The following is a 15,541-nucleotide window of genomic DNA, read 5'->3' as shown; positions in this document are numbered from 1 at the left end:
TCATCCTCTAAGATCCTGCTTCATGTCCCTTGTCATAGTAAGTTTTTTTTCCATGTTTATTGTCTTTTTGTTTTTCATAGTTTGTTCTCCGCCACTGTGCGTGCTTTTCATGTGTACTTTTTTGCTATAGTCTTTTGGTTTCATAGTTTATTCTCCGCCTCTGTGCGCGCTTTTTGTTTGATCCTTTTTTTTTTGTATTTATAGTCTTTAAATAAAAAATGTACTTACATTCCCGTCTCGCCCGAGCCAACTTTCCGTTGCATCCCGGAAAAGCAAACACCCAAGACCAAGTCATGACAAAATCACTGCACGTAAGCCATGATATTACTACTCAGTGGCCTAGTGGTTAGAGTGTCCGCCCTGAGATCGGTAGGTTGTGGGTTCAAACCCCGGCCGAGTCATACCAAAGACTATAAAAATGGGACCCATTACCTCCCTGCTTGGCACTCAGCATCAAGGGTTGAAATTGGGGGTTAAATCACCAAAAATGATTCCCGGGCGCAGCCACCGCTGCTGCCCACTGCTCCCCTCACCTCCCAGGGGGTGATCAAGGGTGATGGGTCAAATGCAGAGAATAATTTCGCCACACCTAGTGTGTGTGTGACAATGATTGGTACTTTAACTTTTTAACTTTATATTACGGACCTTCCATCCCTCAGGCGGTACTGCATTAAAAAGCGACGTCAGTGTGTAAAGGATATCACCACATGGGCTCAGGAACACTTCAGAAACCCACTGTCAGTAACTACAGTTGGTCGCTACATCTGTAAGTGCGAGTTAAAAATCTCCTATGCAAGGCGAAAACCGTTTATCAACAACACCCAGAAATGCCGTCGGCTTCGCTGGGCCTGAGCTCATCTAAGATGGACTGATACAAAGTGGAAAAATGTTCTGTGGTCTAACGAGTCCACATTTCAAATTGTTTTTGGAAACTGTGGACGTCGTGTCCTCCGGGAAAAAAAAGAGGAAAAGAACCATCCGGATTGTTCTAGGCGCAAAGTGTAAAAGGCAGCATGTGTGATGGTATGGGGGTGTATTAGTGGCCAAGACATGGGTAACTTACACATCTGTGAAGGCACCATTAATGCTGAAAGGTACATACAGGTTTTGGAGCAACATATGTTGCCATCCAGGCAACGTTACCATGGACGCCCCTGCTTATTTCAGCAAGACAATGCCAAGCCACGGGTTACAACAACGTGGCTTCATAGTAAAAGAGTGCGGGTACTAGACTGGCCTGCCTGTAGTCCAGACCTGTCTCCTATTGAAAATGTGTGGCGCATTATGAAGCCTAAAATAGCACAACGGAGACCCCTGGACTGTTGAACACTTCAAAAATGTGTCTCCTCAGTTCCCAATCGTTTATTGAGTGTTGTTAAAAGAAAAGGTGATGTAACACAGTGGTGAACAAGCCCTTTCCCAACTACTTTGACACGTGTTGCAGCCATTTTGTAATTTTTATTTTATTTATTTTTTCATAAAGAAATACAATCATGTGTGCTGCAGACTGTATTGATCTATATTGATATATAATGTATATATTGTGTTTTTTTTATGTTGATTTCATTTAAAAAAAAGCAGCTAAGCCTGTGACCTTCGATCCCTCAGGCTGTACTGTATCAACAAGCGACATCAGTGTGTAAAGGATATCACCACATGGGCTCAGGAACACTTCAGAAGCCCACTGTTAGTAACTACAGTTGGTCGCTACATCTGTAAGTGCGAGTTAAAAATCTCCTATGCAAGGCGAAAACCGTTTATCAACAACACCCAGAAACGCCGTCGGCTTCGCTGGGCCCGAGCTCATCTAAGATGGACTGATACAAAGTGGAAAAGTGTTCTGTGGTCTGACGAGTCCACATTTCAAATTGTTTTTGGAAAACTGTGGACGTCGTGTCCTCCGGAAAAAAGAGGAAAAGAACCATCCGGATTGTTATAGGCGCAAAGTGTAAAAGGCAGCATGTGTGATGGTATGGGGGTGTATTAGTGCCCAAGACATGGGTAACTTACACATCTGTGAAGGCACCATTAATGCTGAAATGTACATACAGGTTTTGGAGCAACATATGTTGCCATCCAAGCAACGTTACCATGGACGCCCCTGCTTATTTCAGCAAGACAATGCCAAGCCACGTGTTGCAACAACGTGGCTTCTTAGTAAAAGAGTGCGGGTACTAGACTGGCCTGCCTGTAGTCCAGACCTGTCTCCCATTGAAAATGTGTGGCGCATTATGAAGCCTAAAATAGCACAACGGAGACCCCCGGACTGTTGAACAACTTAAGCTGTACATCAAGCAAGAATGGGAAAGAATTCCACTTCAAAAATGTGTCCCCTCAGTTCCCAAACCTTTACTGAGTGTTGTTAAAAGGAAAGGCCATGTAACACACTGGTAAAAATGCCTTTTTTGCAATGTGTTGCTGCCATTAAATTCTAAGTTCATGATTATTTGCAAAAAAAAAAGAAGTTTCTCAGTGTGAACATGAAATATTTTGTCTTTGCAGTCTATTCAATTGAATATAAGTTGAAAAGGATTTGTTGTATTCTCTTTTTATTTACCATTTACACAACGTGACAACTTCACTGCTTTTGGCTTTTGTACACGTTTTCATTGTTCCCTCTCCTTTCTAGACTGGATCAGAGTGGACAGCCCCGGGCGAGTTCGAAAAGTACGCCAGTCAGATCTCCAAACCGACACGGTTCGTACATTTTAGGGTCGTGTCTCGCTCTTAACATTAACATTAACTCCCTCATGTCATTTGTGGTGTGTTTCACACAGCAGAGTTGTGTGCTTCTTTTTTTAGTTTTTTTTTAATTCATATTACCGTATTTTCCGCACTATAAGGCGCACCTAAAAACTACAAATTTTCTCAAAAGCTGACAGTGCGCCTTATAACCCGGTGCGCTTTATATATGGATTAATATTAAGATTCATTTTCATAAAGTTTCGGTCTCGCAACTACGGTAAACAGCCGCCATCTTTTTTCCCCGTAGAAGAGGAAGTGCTTCTTCTTCTACGCAAGCAACCGCCAAGGTAAGCACCCGCCCCCATAGAACAGGAAGCGCTTCTTCTTCTACTGTAAGCAACCACCCGCCCCCGTAGAAGAAGAAGAAGCGCGCGGATATTACCGTACGTTTCATTTCCTTTGTGTGTTTACATCTGTAAAGACCACAAAATGGCTCCTACTAAGTGACAGGTTTCCGGTTCATGAAAAGACGCAATCTCTCCATCCGCACACGGATTACTATTTCACAGCAACTGCCTAAAGACTTTCAAGAAAAGCTGGCTACTTTCCGTGCATATTGTAAAAACAAGATAGCTGAAAAAAAGATCCGGCCAGAGAACATTATCAACATGGACGAGGTTCCACTGACTTTTGATATTCCTGTGAACCGCACTGTGGATACAACGGGAGCACGTACGGTGAATATTCGCACCACAGGGAATGAGAAGTCATCCTTCACTGTGGTTCTAGCTTGCCATGCTAATGGCCAGAAACTTCCACCCATGGTGATATTCAAAAGGAAGACCTTGCCAAAAGAGACCTTTCCAGCCGGCGTCATCATAAAAGCTAACTCGAAGGGATGGATGGATGAAGAAAAGATGAGCGAGTGGTTAAGGTAAGTTTACGCGAAGAGGCCGGGTGGCTTTTTTCACGCAGCTCCGTCCATGTTGATATACGACTCCATGCGCGCCCACATCACGCTGGTTTTTAATATATTATTAAAGTTTGACTGACCTATCTGACTGTTTTTTTGACATTCCTTTAGCGCAGTTAGATGCGGCTTACAACACGGGGCGGCTTATAGGTGGACAAAGTTTTGAAATATGCCGTTCATTGAAGGCGCGGCTTATAACCCAGGGCGCCTTATGGTGCGGAAAATACGGTATGTTTATAAAGTCAGTAAATACGTCCCTAGACACATGAGGACTTTGAATATGACCAATGTATGATCCTGTAACTCATACTTGCCAACCCTCCCGGGTTTTCTGGGAGACTCCCGAAATTCAGCGCCTCTCCCGAAAACCTCCCGGGACAAATTTTCTCCCGAAAATCTCCCGAAATTCAGGCGGAGCTGGAGGCCACGCCCCCTCCAGCTCCATGCGGACCTGAGTGACGTGTTGACAGCCTGTTGTACATGCACATGTGACCCACCCATAATGTGATTTATTTATTTTATTTTGTGGTTTGAATTCGTTTTTGGAGCTGTCATTACACATTTATCAGTATTCACATTGGTCAGGGCGTTTCTTCCCAATTGAATGCTATCACCTGCAGACCGGAAGTGTCTTGTCATTCTGATGAGCGCGACCAGTCTGTGAACAATTGAAACGTCCTGTGTGCTTTTTCCTCCTGTATAACAGGTTAGTTTTGGTGAATCACTGAATAATATCCATGTGATCTTTATAAGTTTAAGTACACATTCTGATGGTGGAGCCTAACTCTAAAGTGTTTGTGAGTTGTAGTTTGTATTTGTGAATGAATCCAGTGCACAGCTGCAGTAATCAATACAAAATGGCGACGCGAGTGCGCAATGTTTATATAGGAACTTCTGATCCTAATTCAGACTCCCAAATTAGAGCTCCCGTTTTCTTATTGATTTTATAATGTATATTTGTATAATGTGTGTGTTCTGAAATAGTGACAGGGAATAGAACAAGGATGGACAATTCAACCATTAACTCAACAATGAGTAGAGGAGTGTTATGTGTGTGTATATGTGTAAATAAATGAACACTGAAATTCAAGTATTTATTTTATTTATTTATATATATATATATATATGTATATATATATATATATATATATATATATATATATATATATATATATATATATATATATATATATATATATAGCTAGAATTCACTGAAAGTCAAGTATTTCTTATATATATATATATATATACATATCTTAACCACGCCCCCCACCTCCCGAAATCGTAGGTCTCAAGGTTGGCAAGTATGCTGTAACTACTTGGTATCACATCCATACCTAAATGTGTGGTATCATCCAAAACTAATGTCAAGTATCAAAGAAGAGAAGAATAAGTGATTATTACATTTTAACAGAAGTGTAGATAGAACATGTTCAAACAGAAAATAAGCAGATATTATGACACAATATGTTACTGCATATGTCAGCAGACTAATTAGGAGTCTTTGTTTGTTTACTTACTACTAAAAGACAAGTTGTCTAGTATGTTCACTATTTTATTTAAGGACTAAATGACAATAATAAACATACACTATATTGCCAAAAGTATTTGGCCACCTGCCTTGACTCACATATGAAGTTGAAGTGCCATCCCATTCCTAACCCATAGGGTTCAATATGACCTTTTGCAGCTATTACAGCTTCAACTCTTCTGGGAAGGGCTGTCCACAAGGTTGCGGAGTGCGTTTATAGGAATTTTCCACCATTCTCCACCAACACACACTGATGTTGGTGGAGAAGGCCTGGCTCTCAGTCTCCGTTCTAATTCATCCCAAAGGTGTTCTATCGGGTTCAGGTCAGGACTCTGTGCAGGCCAGTCAAGTTCATCCACACCAGACTCTGTCATCCACGTCTTTATGGACCTTGTTTTGTGCAGTCATGTTGGGAGAGGAAGGGGCCCCGCTCCAAACTGCTCCCAGAAGGTTGGGAGCATGGAATTGTCCAACATGTTTTGGTATCCTGGAGAATTCAAAGTTCCTTTCACTGGAACTAAGCCCAACTCCTGGAAAAACAACCCCACACCATAATTCCTCCTCCACCAAATTTCACACTCGGCACAATGCAGTCCGAAATGTAGCGTTCTCTTAACAATCTCCAAACCCAGACTGGTCCATCAGATTGCCAGATGGAAAAGTGTGATTCATCAGTCCAGAGAAGGCGTCTCCACTGCTCTAGAATCCAGTGGTGATGTCCTTTACACCACTGCATCCCACGCTTTGCATTGGACTCTGTCATGTATGGCTTAGATACAGCTGCTCGGCCATGGTAACCCATTCCAAGAAGCTCTCTGCGTACTGTACGTGGGCTAATTGGAAGGTCACATGAAGTGTGGAGCTCTGTAGCAAGTGACTGTGCAGAAAGTCTTTGCACTATGCTGACCTCTCTGTCAGTTTACGTGGCCTACCACTTGGTGGCTGAGTTGCTGTTGTTCCCAAACTCTTCACTTTTCTTACTATAAAGCCCACAGTTGACTTTGGAATATTTAGGAGCGAGGAAATTTCAAGACTGGATTTGTTGCACAGGTGGCATCCTATGACATTTTTTTGTTTTATTTAGAAAAGTTTCGAAATAAATTTTGGTACCGGTACCGGTACCAAAATGTTGGTATCGGGACAACACTGAACAAAAAAAGTAATGTGTCCACTTATGTCGAGAAACTCTACACTCTGAGTTTCTGACATTTTTCCCTCTTGCACTAATTGACTGAATAATTATTATTTTTTTTTTTTTTTACTCGGGACTACCCGCAGGCCGTAGTTTGGGTACCCAGAGGTGTCAAAGTGGTTTTCACTGAGGGCCACATGGCAGTTATGTTTGGCCCCGAAGGGCCGTTTCAAATAGTGAATACTATTATTACATCATTTTTTATGTATTATATTAGTAGATTTTTTTTTTTTTTAACTAAAATATAAAAAAAATATGGCAAGTTGCAATAATTTCACCTCAAAATGTAGTGTATATTACTGGAAATGGAAAAATAGTACTAATGTTTTTATGGTAAAAAAAAAAAAAAAAGGCAGCTCAGTTGCCAGAATTTTACTGTAAAATTTAATTATTTTTTTTACTGTAAATAAAAAAACCTGCAATTTTATAGTAAAATTTTGGCAACTGAGCTGCCAGTTGTTGTTTGTTTTTTTTACAGAAAAACAACAAGTGTAGATTTCTCGGTGTATTACTGTAAATGCCCACAGTTTATTACAGTAAAATAAGTATTGTTTTTTTCATTTAGAGAAAAATGCTGTAAAAAGCACAGTAAATGTCACAATTTGACCATGAAATCTATTGCTACTTTTACATTGCATAATTTGAGTTAAGTTAAAATTAAAGTACCAACGATAATCACACACACATTAGGAATGGAGAAATTATTCTCTGCATTTGACCCATCCCCTTGTTCACCCCCTGGGAGGTGAGGGGAGCAGTGAGCAGCAGCAGTGGCCGCACTCGGGAATCATTTTTGGTGATTTAACTTGATGGATAACTTGCTTTCAAATCATTATTATTAGTATTTATTTCTATTTAAAAATGGTTTAAATGTCTAATTTTGCATAATTAGACAATATTTAAGTTAACATCAGTTGCGATTACATGGAGTGCATATATTTTTTTTCCTCCCAAAATCGAAAGAAAGAATACATTTAATAAGAAAAGTTACAGTACTTTATTGATACGTATTATTTCTAGGCTTTCCAGGGCCAAATAAAATGAGATGGCGGGCCACATCTGGCCCCCCGGGGCCTTGAGTCATCTTCTTTGTGTCACTTGAAAAAAATACCGAGGACATGACCTTCAGACCATGGTAGTTAGGACATGGACTGGTCAGCTGTGTATGGCCAAAGATCATATATTGAGAGAGGATGATCCACCGCATGGTGTTGGGCTGCTTCTAACAGTGAATACTATTATTACATCATTTTTAATGCATTTTGTTAGTAGATTTTTTTTAAACTAAAATGTAAAAAAAAATATGGTAAGTTGCAATAATTTCACCTCAAAATGTAGTGTATATTAGTGGAAATGGAAAAAAAGTACTAATGTTTTTATGGTTAAAAAAAAAAAAAAAGGTAGCTCAGTTGCCAGAATTTTACTGTAAAATTTACATTAGTTTTTTTTTTATGTAAATAAAAAAACCTGCAATTTTACAGTAAAATTTTGGCACCTGAGCTGCCAGTTGTTGTTTTTTTTTTTTACAGAAAATCAACAAGTGTAGATTTCTCGGTGTATTACTGTAAATGCCCACAGTTTATTACAGTAAAATAAGTATTGTTTTTTTCATTTAGAGAAAAATGCTGTAAAAAGCACAGTAAATGTCACAATTTGACCATGAAATCTATTGCTACTTTTACATTGCACAATTTGAGTTAAGTTAAAGTTAAAGTACCAACGATAGTCACACACACACTAGGTGTGGCGAAATTATTCTCTGCATTTGACCCATCACCCTTGATCACCCCCTGGGAGGTGAGGGGAGCAGTGAGCAGCAGCAGTGGCCGCACCCGGGAATCATTTTTGGTGATTTAACTTGATGGATAACTTGCTTTCAAATCATTATTATTAGTATTTATTTCTATTTAAAAAATGGTTTAATTGTCTAATTTTGCATAATTAGACAATATTTAAGTTAACATCAGTTGCGATTACATGGAGTGCATATATTTTTTTTCCCTCCCAAAATCGAAAGAAAGAATACATTTAATAAGAAAAGTTACAGTACTTTATTGATACGTATTATTTCTAGGCTTTCCAGGGCCAAATAAAATGAGATGACGGGCCACATCTGGCCCCCCGGGGCCTTGAGTCATCTTCTTTGTGTCACTTGAAAAAAATACCGAGGACATGACCTTCAGACCATGGTAGTTAGGACATGGACTGGTCAGCTGTGTATGGCCAAAGATCATATATTGAGAGAGGATGATCCACCGCATGGTGTTGGGCTGCTTCTAACAGTGAATACTATTATTACATCATTTTTAATGCATTTTGTTAGTAGATTTTTTTTAAACTAAAATGTAAAAAAAAATATGGTAAGTTGCAATAATTTCACCTCAAAATGTAGTGTATATTACTGGAAATGGAAAAACAGTACTAATGTTTTTATGGTAAAAAAAAAAAAAAAAAAGGCAGCTCAGTTGCCAGAATTTTACTGTAAAATTTACATTAGTTTTTTTTTATGTAAATAAAAAAAAATGCAATTTTACAGTAAAATTTTGGCACCTGAGCTGCCAGTTGTTGTTTTTTTTACAGAAAAACAACAAGTGTAGATTTCTCGGTGTATTACTGTAAATGCCCACAGTTTATTACAGTAAAATAAGTATTGTTTTTTTCATTTAGAGAAAAATGCTGTAAAAAGCACAGTAAATGTCACAATTTGACCATGAAATCTATTGCTACTTTTACATTGCACAATTTAAGTTAAGTTAAAGTTAAAGTACCAACGATAGTCACACACACATTAGGAATGGAGAAATTATTCTCTGCATTTGACCCATCCCCATGTTCACCCCCTGGAAGGTGAGGGGAGCAGTGAGCAGCAGCAGTGGCCGCACCCGGGAATCATTTTTGGTGATTTAACTTGATGGATAACTTGCTTTCAAATCATTATTATTAGTATTTATTTCTATTTAAAAAATGGTTTAATTGTCTAATTTTGCATAATTAGACAATATTTAAGTTAACATCAGTTGCGATTACATGGAGTGCATATATTTTTTTTCCTCCCAAAATCGAAAGAAAGAATACATTTAATAAGAAAAGTTACAGTACTTTATTGATACGTATTATTTCTAGGCTTTCCGGGGCCAAATAAAATGAGATGGCGGGCCACATCTGGCCCCCCGGGGCCTTGAGTCATCTTCTTTGTGTCACTTGAAAAAAAATACCGAGGACATGACCTTCAGACCATGGTAGTTAGGACATGGACTGGTCAGCTGTGCATGGCCAAAGATCATATATTGAGAGAGGATGATCCACCACATGGTGTTGGGCTGCTTCTAACAGTGAATACTATTATTACATCATTTTTAATGCATTTTGTTAGTAGATTTTTTTAAACTAAAATGTAAAAAAAATATGGTAAGTTGCAATAATTTCACCTCAAAATGTAGTGTATATTACTGGAAATGGAAAAACAGTACTATTGTTTTTATGGTAAAAAAAAAAAAAAAAGGCAGCTCAGTTGCCATAATTTTACTTTAAAATTTACATTAGTTTTTTTTAATGTAAATAAAAAAAAACTGCAATTTTACAGTAACATTTTGGCACCTGAGCTGCCAGTTGTTTTTTTTACAGAAAATCAACAAGTGTAGATTTCTCGGTGTATTACTGTAAATGCCCACAGTTTATTACAGTAAAATAAGTATTGTTTTTTTCATTTAGAGAAAAATGCTGTAAAAAGCACAGTAAATGTCACAATTTGACCATGAAATCTATTGCTACTTTTACATTGCACAATTTGAGTTAAGTTAAAGTTAAAGTACCAACGATAATCACACACACATTAGGAATGGAGAAATTATTCTCTGCATTTGACCCATCCCCATGTTCACCCCCTGGGAGGTGAGGGGAGCAGTGAGCAGCAGCAGTGGCCGCACTCGGGAATCATTTTTGGTGATTTAACTTGATGGATAACTTGCTTTCAAATCATTATTATTAGTATTTATTTCTATTTAAAAAATGGTTTAATTGTCTAATTTTGCATAATTAGACAATATTTAAGTTAACATCAGTTGCGATTACATGGAGTGCATATATTTTTTTTTCCTCCCAAAATCGAAAGAAAGAATACATTTAATAAGAAAAGTTACAGTACTTTATTGATACGTATTATTTCTAGGCTTTCCGGGGCCAAGGCCCCCCGGGGCCTTGAGTCATCTTCTTTGTGTCACTTGAAAGAAATACCGAGGACATGACCTTCAGACCATGGTAGTTAGGACATGGACTGGTCAGCTGTGTATGGCCAAAGATCATATATTGAGAGAGGATGATCCACCGCATGGTGTTGGGCTGCTTCTAACAGTGAATACTATTATTACATCATTTTTAATGCATTTTGTTAGTAGATTTTTTTAAACTAAAATGTAAAAAAAAAAAATTGGTAAGTTGCAATAATTTCACCTCAAAATGTAGTGTATATTACTGGAAATGGAAAAAAAGTACTAATGTTTTAATGGTTAAAAAAAAAAAAAAAAAAGGCAGCTCAGTTGCCAGAATTTTACTGTAAAATTTACATTAGTTTTTTTTAATGTAAATAAAAAAAAATGCAATTTTACAGTAAAATTTTGGCACCTGAGCTGCCAGTTGTTGTTGTTTTTTTTTACAGAAAATCAACAAGTGTAGATTTCTCGGTGTATTACTGTAAATGCCCACAGTTTATTACAGTAAAATAAGTATTGTTTTTTTTCATTTAGAGAAAAATGCTGTAAAAAGCACAGTAAATGTCACAATTTGACCATGAAATCTATTGCTACTTTTACATTGCATAATTTGAGTTAAGTTAAAGTTAAAGTACCAACGATAGTCACACACACACTAGGTGTGGCGAAATTATTCTCTGCATTTGACCCATCCCCATGTTCACCCCCTGGGAGGTGAGGGGAGCAGTGAGCAGCAGCAGTGGCCGCACCCGGGAATCATTTTTGGTGATTTAACTTGATGGATAACTTGCTTTCAAATCATTATTATTAGTATTTATTTCTATTTAAAAATGGTTTAAATGTCTAATTTTGCATAATTAGACAATATTTAAGTTAACATCAGTTGCGATTACATGGAGTGCATATATTTTTTTTCCCTCCCAAAATCGAAAGAAAGAATACATTTAATAAGAAAAGTTACAGTACTTTATTGATACGTATTATTTCTAGGCTTTCCAGGGCCAAATAAAATGAGATGGCGGGCCACATCTGGCCCCCCGGGGCCTTGAGTCATCTTCTTTGTGTCACTTGAAAGAAATACCGAGGACATGACCTTCAGACCATGGTAGTTAGGACATGGTCTGGTCAGCTGTGTATGGCCAAAGATCATATATTGAGAGAGGATGATCCACCGCATGGTGTTGGGCCGCTTCTAACAGTGAATACTATTATTACATCATTTTTAATGCATTTTGTTAGTAGATTTTTTTAAACTAAAATGTAAAAAAAAATATGGTAAGTTGCAATGATTTCACCTCAAAATGTAGTGTATATTACTGGAAATGGAAAAACAGTACTAATGTTTTTATGGTAAAAAAAAAAAAAAAAAAAAAGGCAGCTCAGTTGCCAGAATTTTACTGTAAAATTTGCTTCTATTTTTTACTGTAAATAAAAAAAAAACTGCAATTTTACAGTAACATTTTGGCACCTGAGCTGTTTTTTTTACAGAAAATCAACAAGTGTAGATTTCTGGGTGTATTACTGTAAATGCCCACAGTTTATTACAGTAAAATAAGTATTGTTTTTTTCATTTAGAGAAAAATGCTGTAAAAAGCACAGTAAATGTCACAATTTGACCATGAAATCTATTGCTACTTTTACATTGCACAATACGAGTTAAGTTAAAGTTAAAGTACCAACGATAGTCACACACACATTAGGAATGGAGAAATTATTCTCTGCATTTGACCCATCCCCATGTTCACTCCCTGGGAGGTGAGGGGAGCAGTGAGCAGCAGCAGTGGCCACGCCCAGGAATAATTTTTGGTGATTTAACTTGATGGATAACTTGCTTTCAAATCATTATTATTAGTATTTATTTCTATTTAAAAAATGGTTTGAATGTTTGATCATATATTTTTGCATAATTAGACAATATTTAAGCTAACATCAGTTGCGATTACATGGAGTGCATATATTTTTTTTCTTCCCAAAATCGAAAGAAAGAATACATTTAATAAGAAAAGTTACAGTACTTTATTGATACGTATTATTTCTAGGCTTTCCGGGGCCAAATAAAATGAGATGGCGGGCCACATCTGGCCCCCCGGGGCCTTGAGTCATATTCTTTGTGTCACTTGAAAAAAATACCGAGGACATGACCTTCAGACCATGGTAGTTAGGACATGGTCTGGTCAGCTGTGCATGGCCAAAGATCATATATTGAGAGAGGATGATCCACCGCATGGTGTTGGGCCGCTTCTAACAGTGAATACTATTATTACATCATTTTTAATGCATTTTGTTAGTAGATTTTGTTAAACTAAAATGTAAAAAAAAATATGGTACATTGCAATAATTTCACCTCAAAATGTAGTGTATATTACTGGAAATGGAAAAAAAGTACTAATGTTTTTATGGTTAAAAAAAAAAAAAAAAAAAGGCCAGAATTTTACTGTAAAATTTACATTAGTTTTTTTTAATGTAAATTTAAAAAACTGCAATTTTACAGTAAAATTTTGGCACCTGAGCTGCCAGTTGTTGGGTTTTTTTTTTACAGAAAATCAACAAGTGTAGATTTTTCGGTGTATTACTGTAAATGCCCACAGTTTATTACAGTAAAATAATTATTGTTTTTTTCATTTAGAGAAAAATGCTGTAAAAAGCACAGTAAATGTCACAATTTGACCATGAAATCTATTGCTACTTTTACATTGCACAATTTGAGTTAAGTTAAAGTTAAAGTACCAACGATAGTCACACACACACTAGGTGTGGCGAAATTATTCTCTGCATTTGACCCATCCCCATGTTCACCCCCTGGGAGGTGAGGGGAGCAGTGAGCAGCAGCAGTGGCCGCACCCGGGAATCATTTTTGGTGATTTAACTTGATGGATAACTTGCTTTCAAATCATTATTATTAGTATTTATTTCTATTTAAAAAATGGTTTGAATGTTTGATCATATATTTTTGCATAATTAGACAATATTTAAGCTAACATCAGTTGTGATTACATGGAGTGCATATATTTTTTTTCCTCCCAAAATCGAAAGAAAGAATACATTTAATAAGAAAAGTAGTACTTTATTGATACGTATTATTTCTAGGCTTTCCAGGGCCAAATAAAATGAGATGGCGGGCCACATCTGGCCCCCCGGGGCCTTGAGTTTTGACACCTGTGTGCTGCACAAAGTACATCATCTTCTTTTTGTCACTTGAAAAAAATACCGAGGACATGACCTCCAGACCATGGTAGTTAGGACAAGGTGTATGCATGTGAATACAGAGGACATGACCTCACTGGTAGTTATGGTCATGCATACTACTACTTTATTTGACATTTTTAGCTTACGTAGTTATAAAGTATTCAACCTTCCTTGGACTCTAACCCTCTCGCTGTCTTGTGACAGAACAAAATGAGTCAACTTTATCTCTGCTGACGACAGGTTTAGTCACACATGTGGTTTACTGAAAGCTGCTGGGAAATGTGGTTATAGCTACACAGATAACACAAGTTGATGGACTGAGAACATGTTTTTGTTACATGCTTTTAGCAGTGAGTTGTAAACACCACAGCATTGTCAGCATTTTCATGTGTTTAAAGGACAAGATGACATCTTTGATGAAATGAGTTTTGAAGTCTTTTTCCTGTTTAGTAAAGAAAGCAAGATAAATACAGCAGCAAACATATACAGGTAAAAGCCAGTAAATTAGAATATTTTGAAAAACTTGATTTATTTCAGTAATTGCATTCAAAAGGTGTAACTTGTACATTATATTTATTCATTGCACACAGACTGATGCATTCAAATGTTTATTTCATTTAATTTTGATGATTTGAAGTGGCAACGAATGAAAATCCAAAATTCCCTGTGTCACAAAATTAGAATATTACTTAAGGCTAATACAAAAAGGGATTTTTAGAAATGTTGGCCAACTGAAAAGTATGAAAATGAAAAATATGAGCATGTACAATACTCAATACTTGGTTGGAGCTCCTTTTGCCTCAATTACTGCGTTAATGCGGCGTGGCATGGAGTCGATGAGTTTCTGGCACTGCTCAGGTGTTATGAGAGCCCAGGTTGCTCTGATAGTGGCCTTCAACTCTTCTGCGTTTTTTGGGTCTGGCATTCTGCATCTTCCTTTTCACAATACCCCACAGATTTTCTATGGGGCTAAGGTCAGGGGAGTTGGCGGGCCAATTTAGAACAGAAATACCATGGTCCGTAAACCAGGCACGGGTAGATTTTGCGCTGTGTGCAGGCGCCAAGTCCTGTTGGAACTTGAAATCTCCATCTCCATAGAGCAGGTCAGCAGCAGGAAGCATGAAGTGCTCTAAAACTTGCTGGTAGACGGCTGCGTTGACCCTGGATCTCAGGAAACAGAGTGGACCGACACCAGCAGATGACATGGCACCCCAAACCATCACCCAACCATGCAAATTTTGCATTTCCTTTGGAAATCGAGGTCCCAGAGTCTGGAGGAAGACAGGAGAGGCACAGGATCCACGTTGCCTGAAGTCTAGTGTAAAGTTTCCACCATCAGTGATGGTTTGGGGTGCCATGTCATCTGCTGGTGTCGGTCCACTCTGTTTCCTGAGATCCAGGGTCAACGCAGCCGTCTACCAGCAAGTTTTAGAGCACTTCATGCTTCCTGCTGCTGACCTGCTCTATGGAGATGGAGATTTCAAGTTCCAACAGGACTTGGCGCCTGCACACAGCGCAAAATCTACCCGTGCCTGGTTTACGGACCATGGTATTTCTGTTCTAAATTGGCCTGCCAACTCCCCTGACCTTAGCCCCATAGAAACTCTGTGGGGTATTGTGAAAAGGAAGATGCAGAATGCCAGACCCAAAAACGCAGAAGAGTTGAAGGCCACTATCAGAGCAACCTGGGCTCTCATAACACCTGAGCAGTGCCAGAAACTCATCGACTCCATGCCACGCCGCATTAACGCAGTAATTGAGGCAAA

At 38.0% G+C, this 15,541-nt stretch overlaps 1 protein-coding gene across 1 annotated transcript in view; it reads left to right on the top strand.

The window, feature by feature from the left end:
• b4galnt3b (beta-1,4-N-acetyl-galactosaminyl transferase 3b) overlaps positions 1-15,541 on the top strand; it is a 161,396-nt gene that overhangs the window by 89,263 nt on the left and 56,592 nt on the right. The window contains exon 7 of the mRNA XM_061969424.1: positions 2,630-2,697. Within this exon, the coding sequence (XP_061825408.1) occupies positions 2,630-2,697 (68 nt within the window). The remainder of the gene's footprint in view (positions 1-2,629; positions 2,698-15,541) is intronic.

Source organism: Nerophis lumbriciformis, linkage group LG10 (genome assembly GCF_033978685.3).
Source record: "Nerophis lumbriciformis linkage group LG10, RoL_Nlum_v2.1, whole genome shotgun sequence".
NCBI lineage: Eukaryota > Metazoa > Chordata > Actinopteri > Syngnathiformes > Syngnathidae > Nerophis > Nerophis lumbriciformis.
This window is presented reverse-complemented; position numbering and strand designations above follow the sequence as displayed.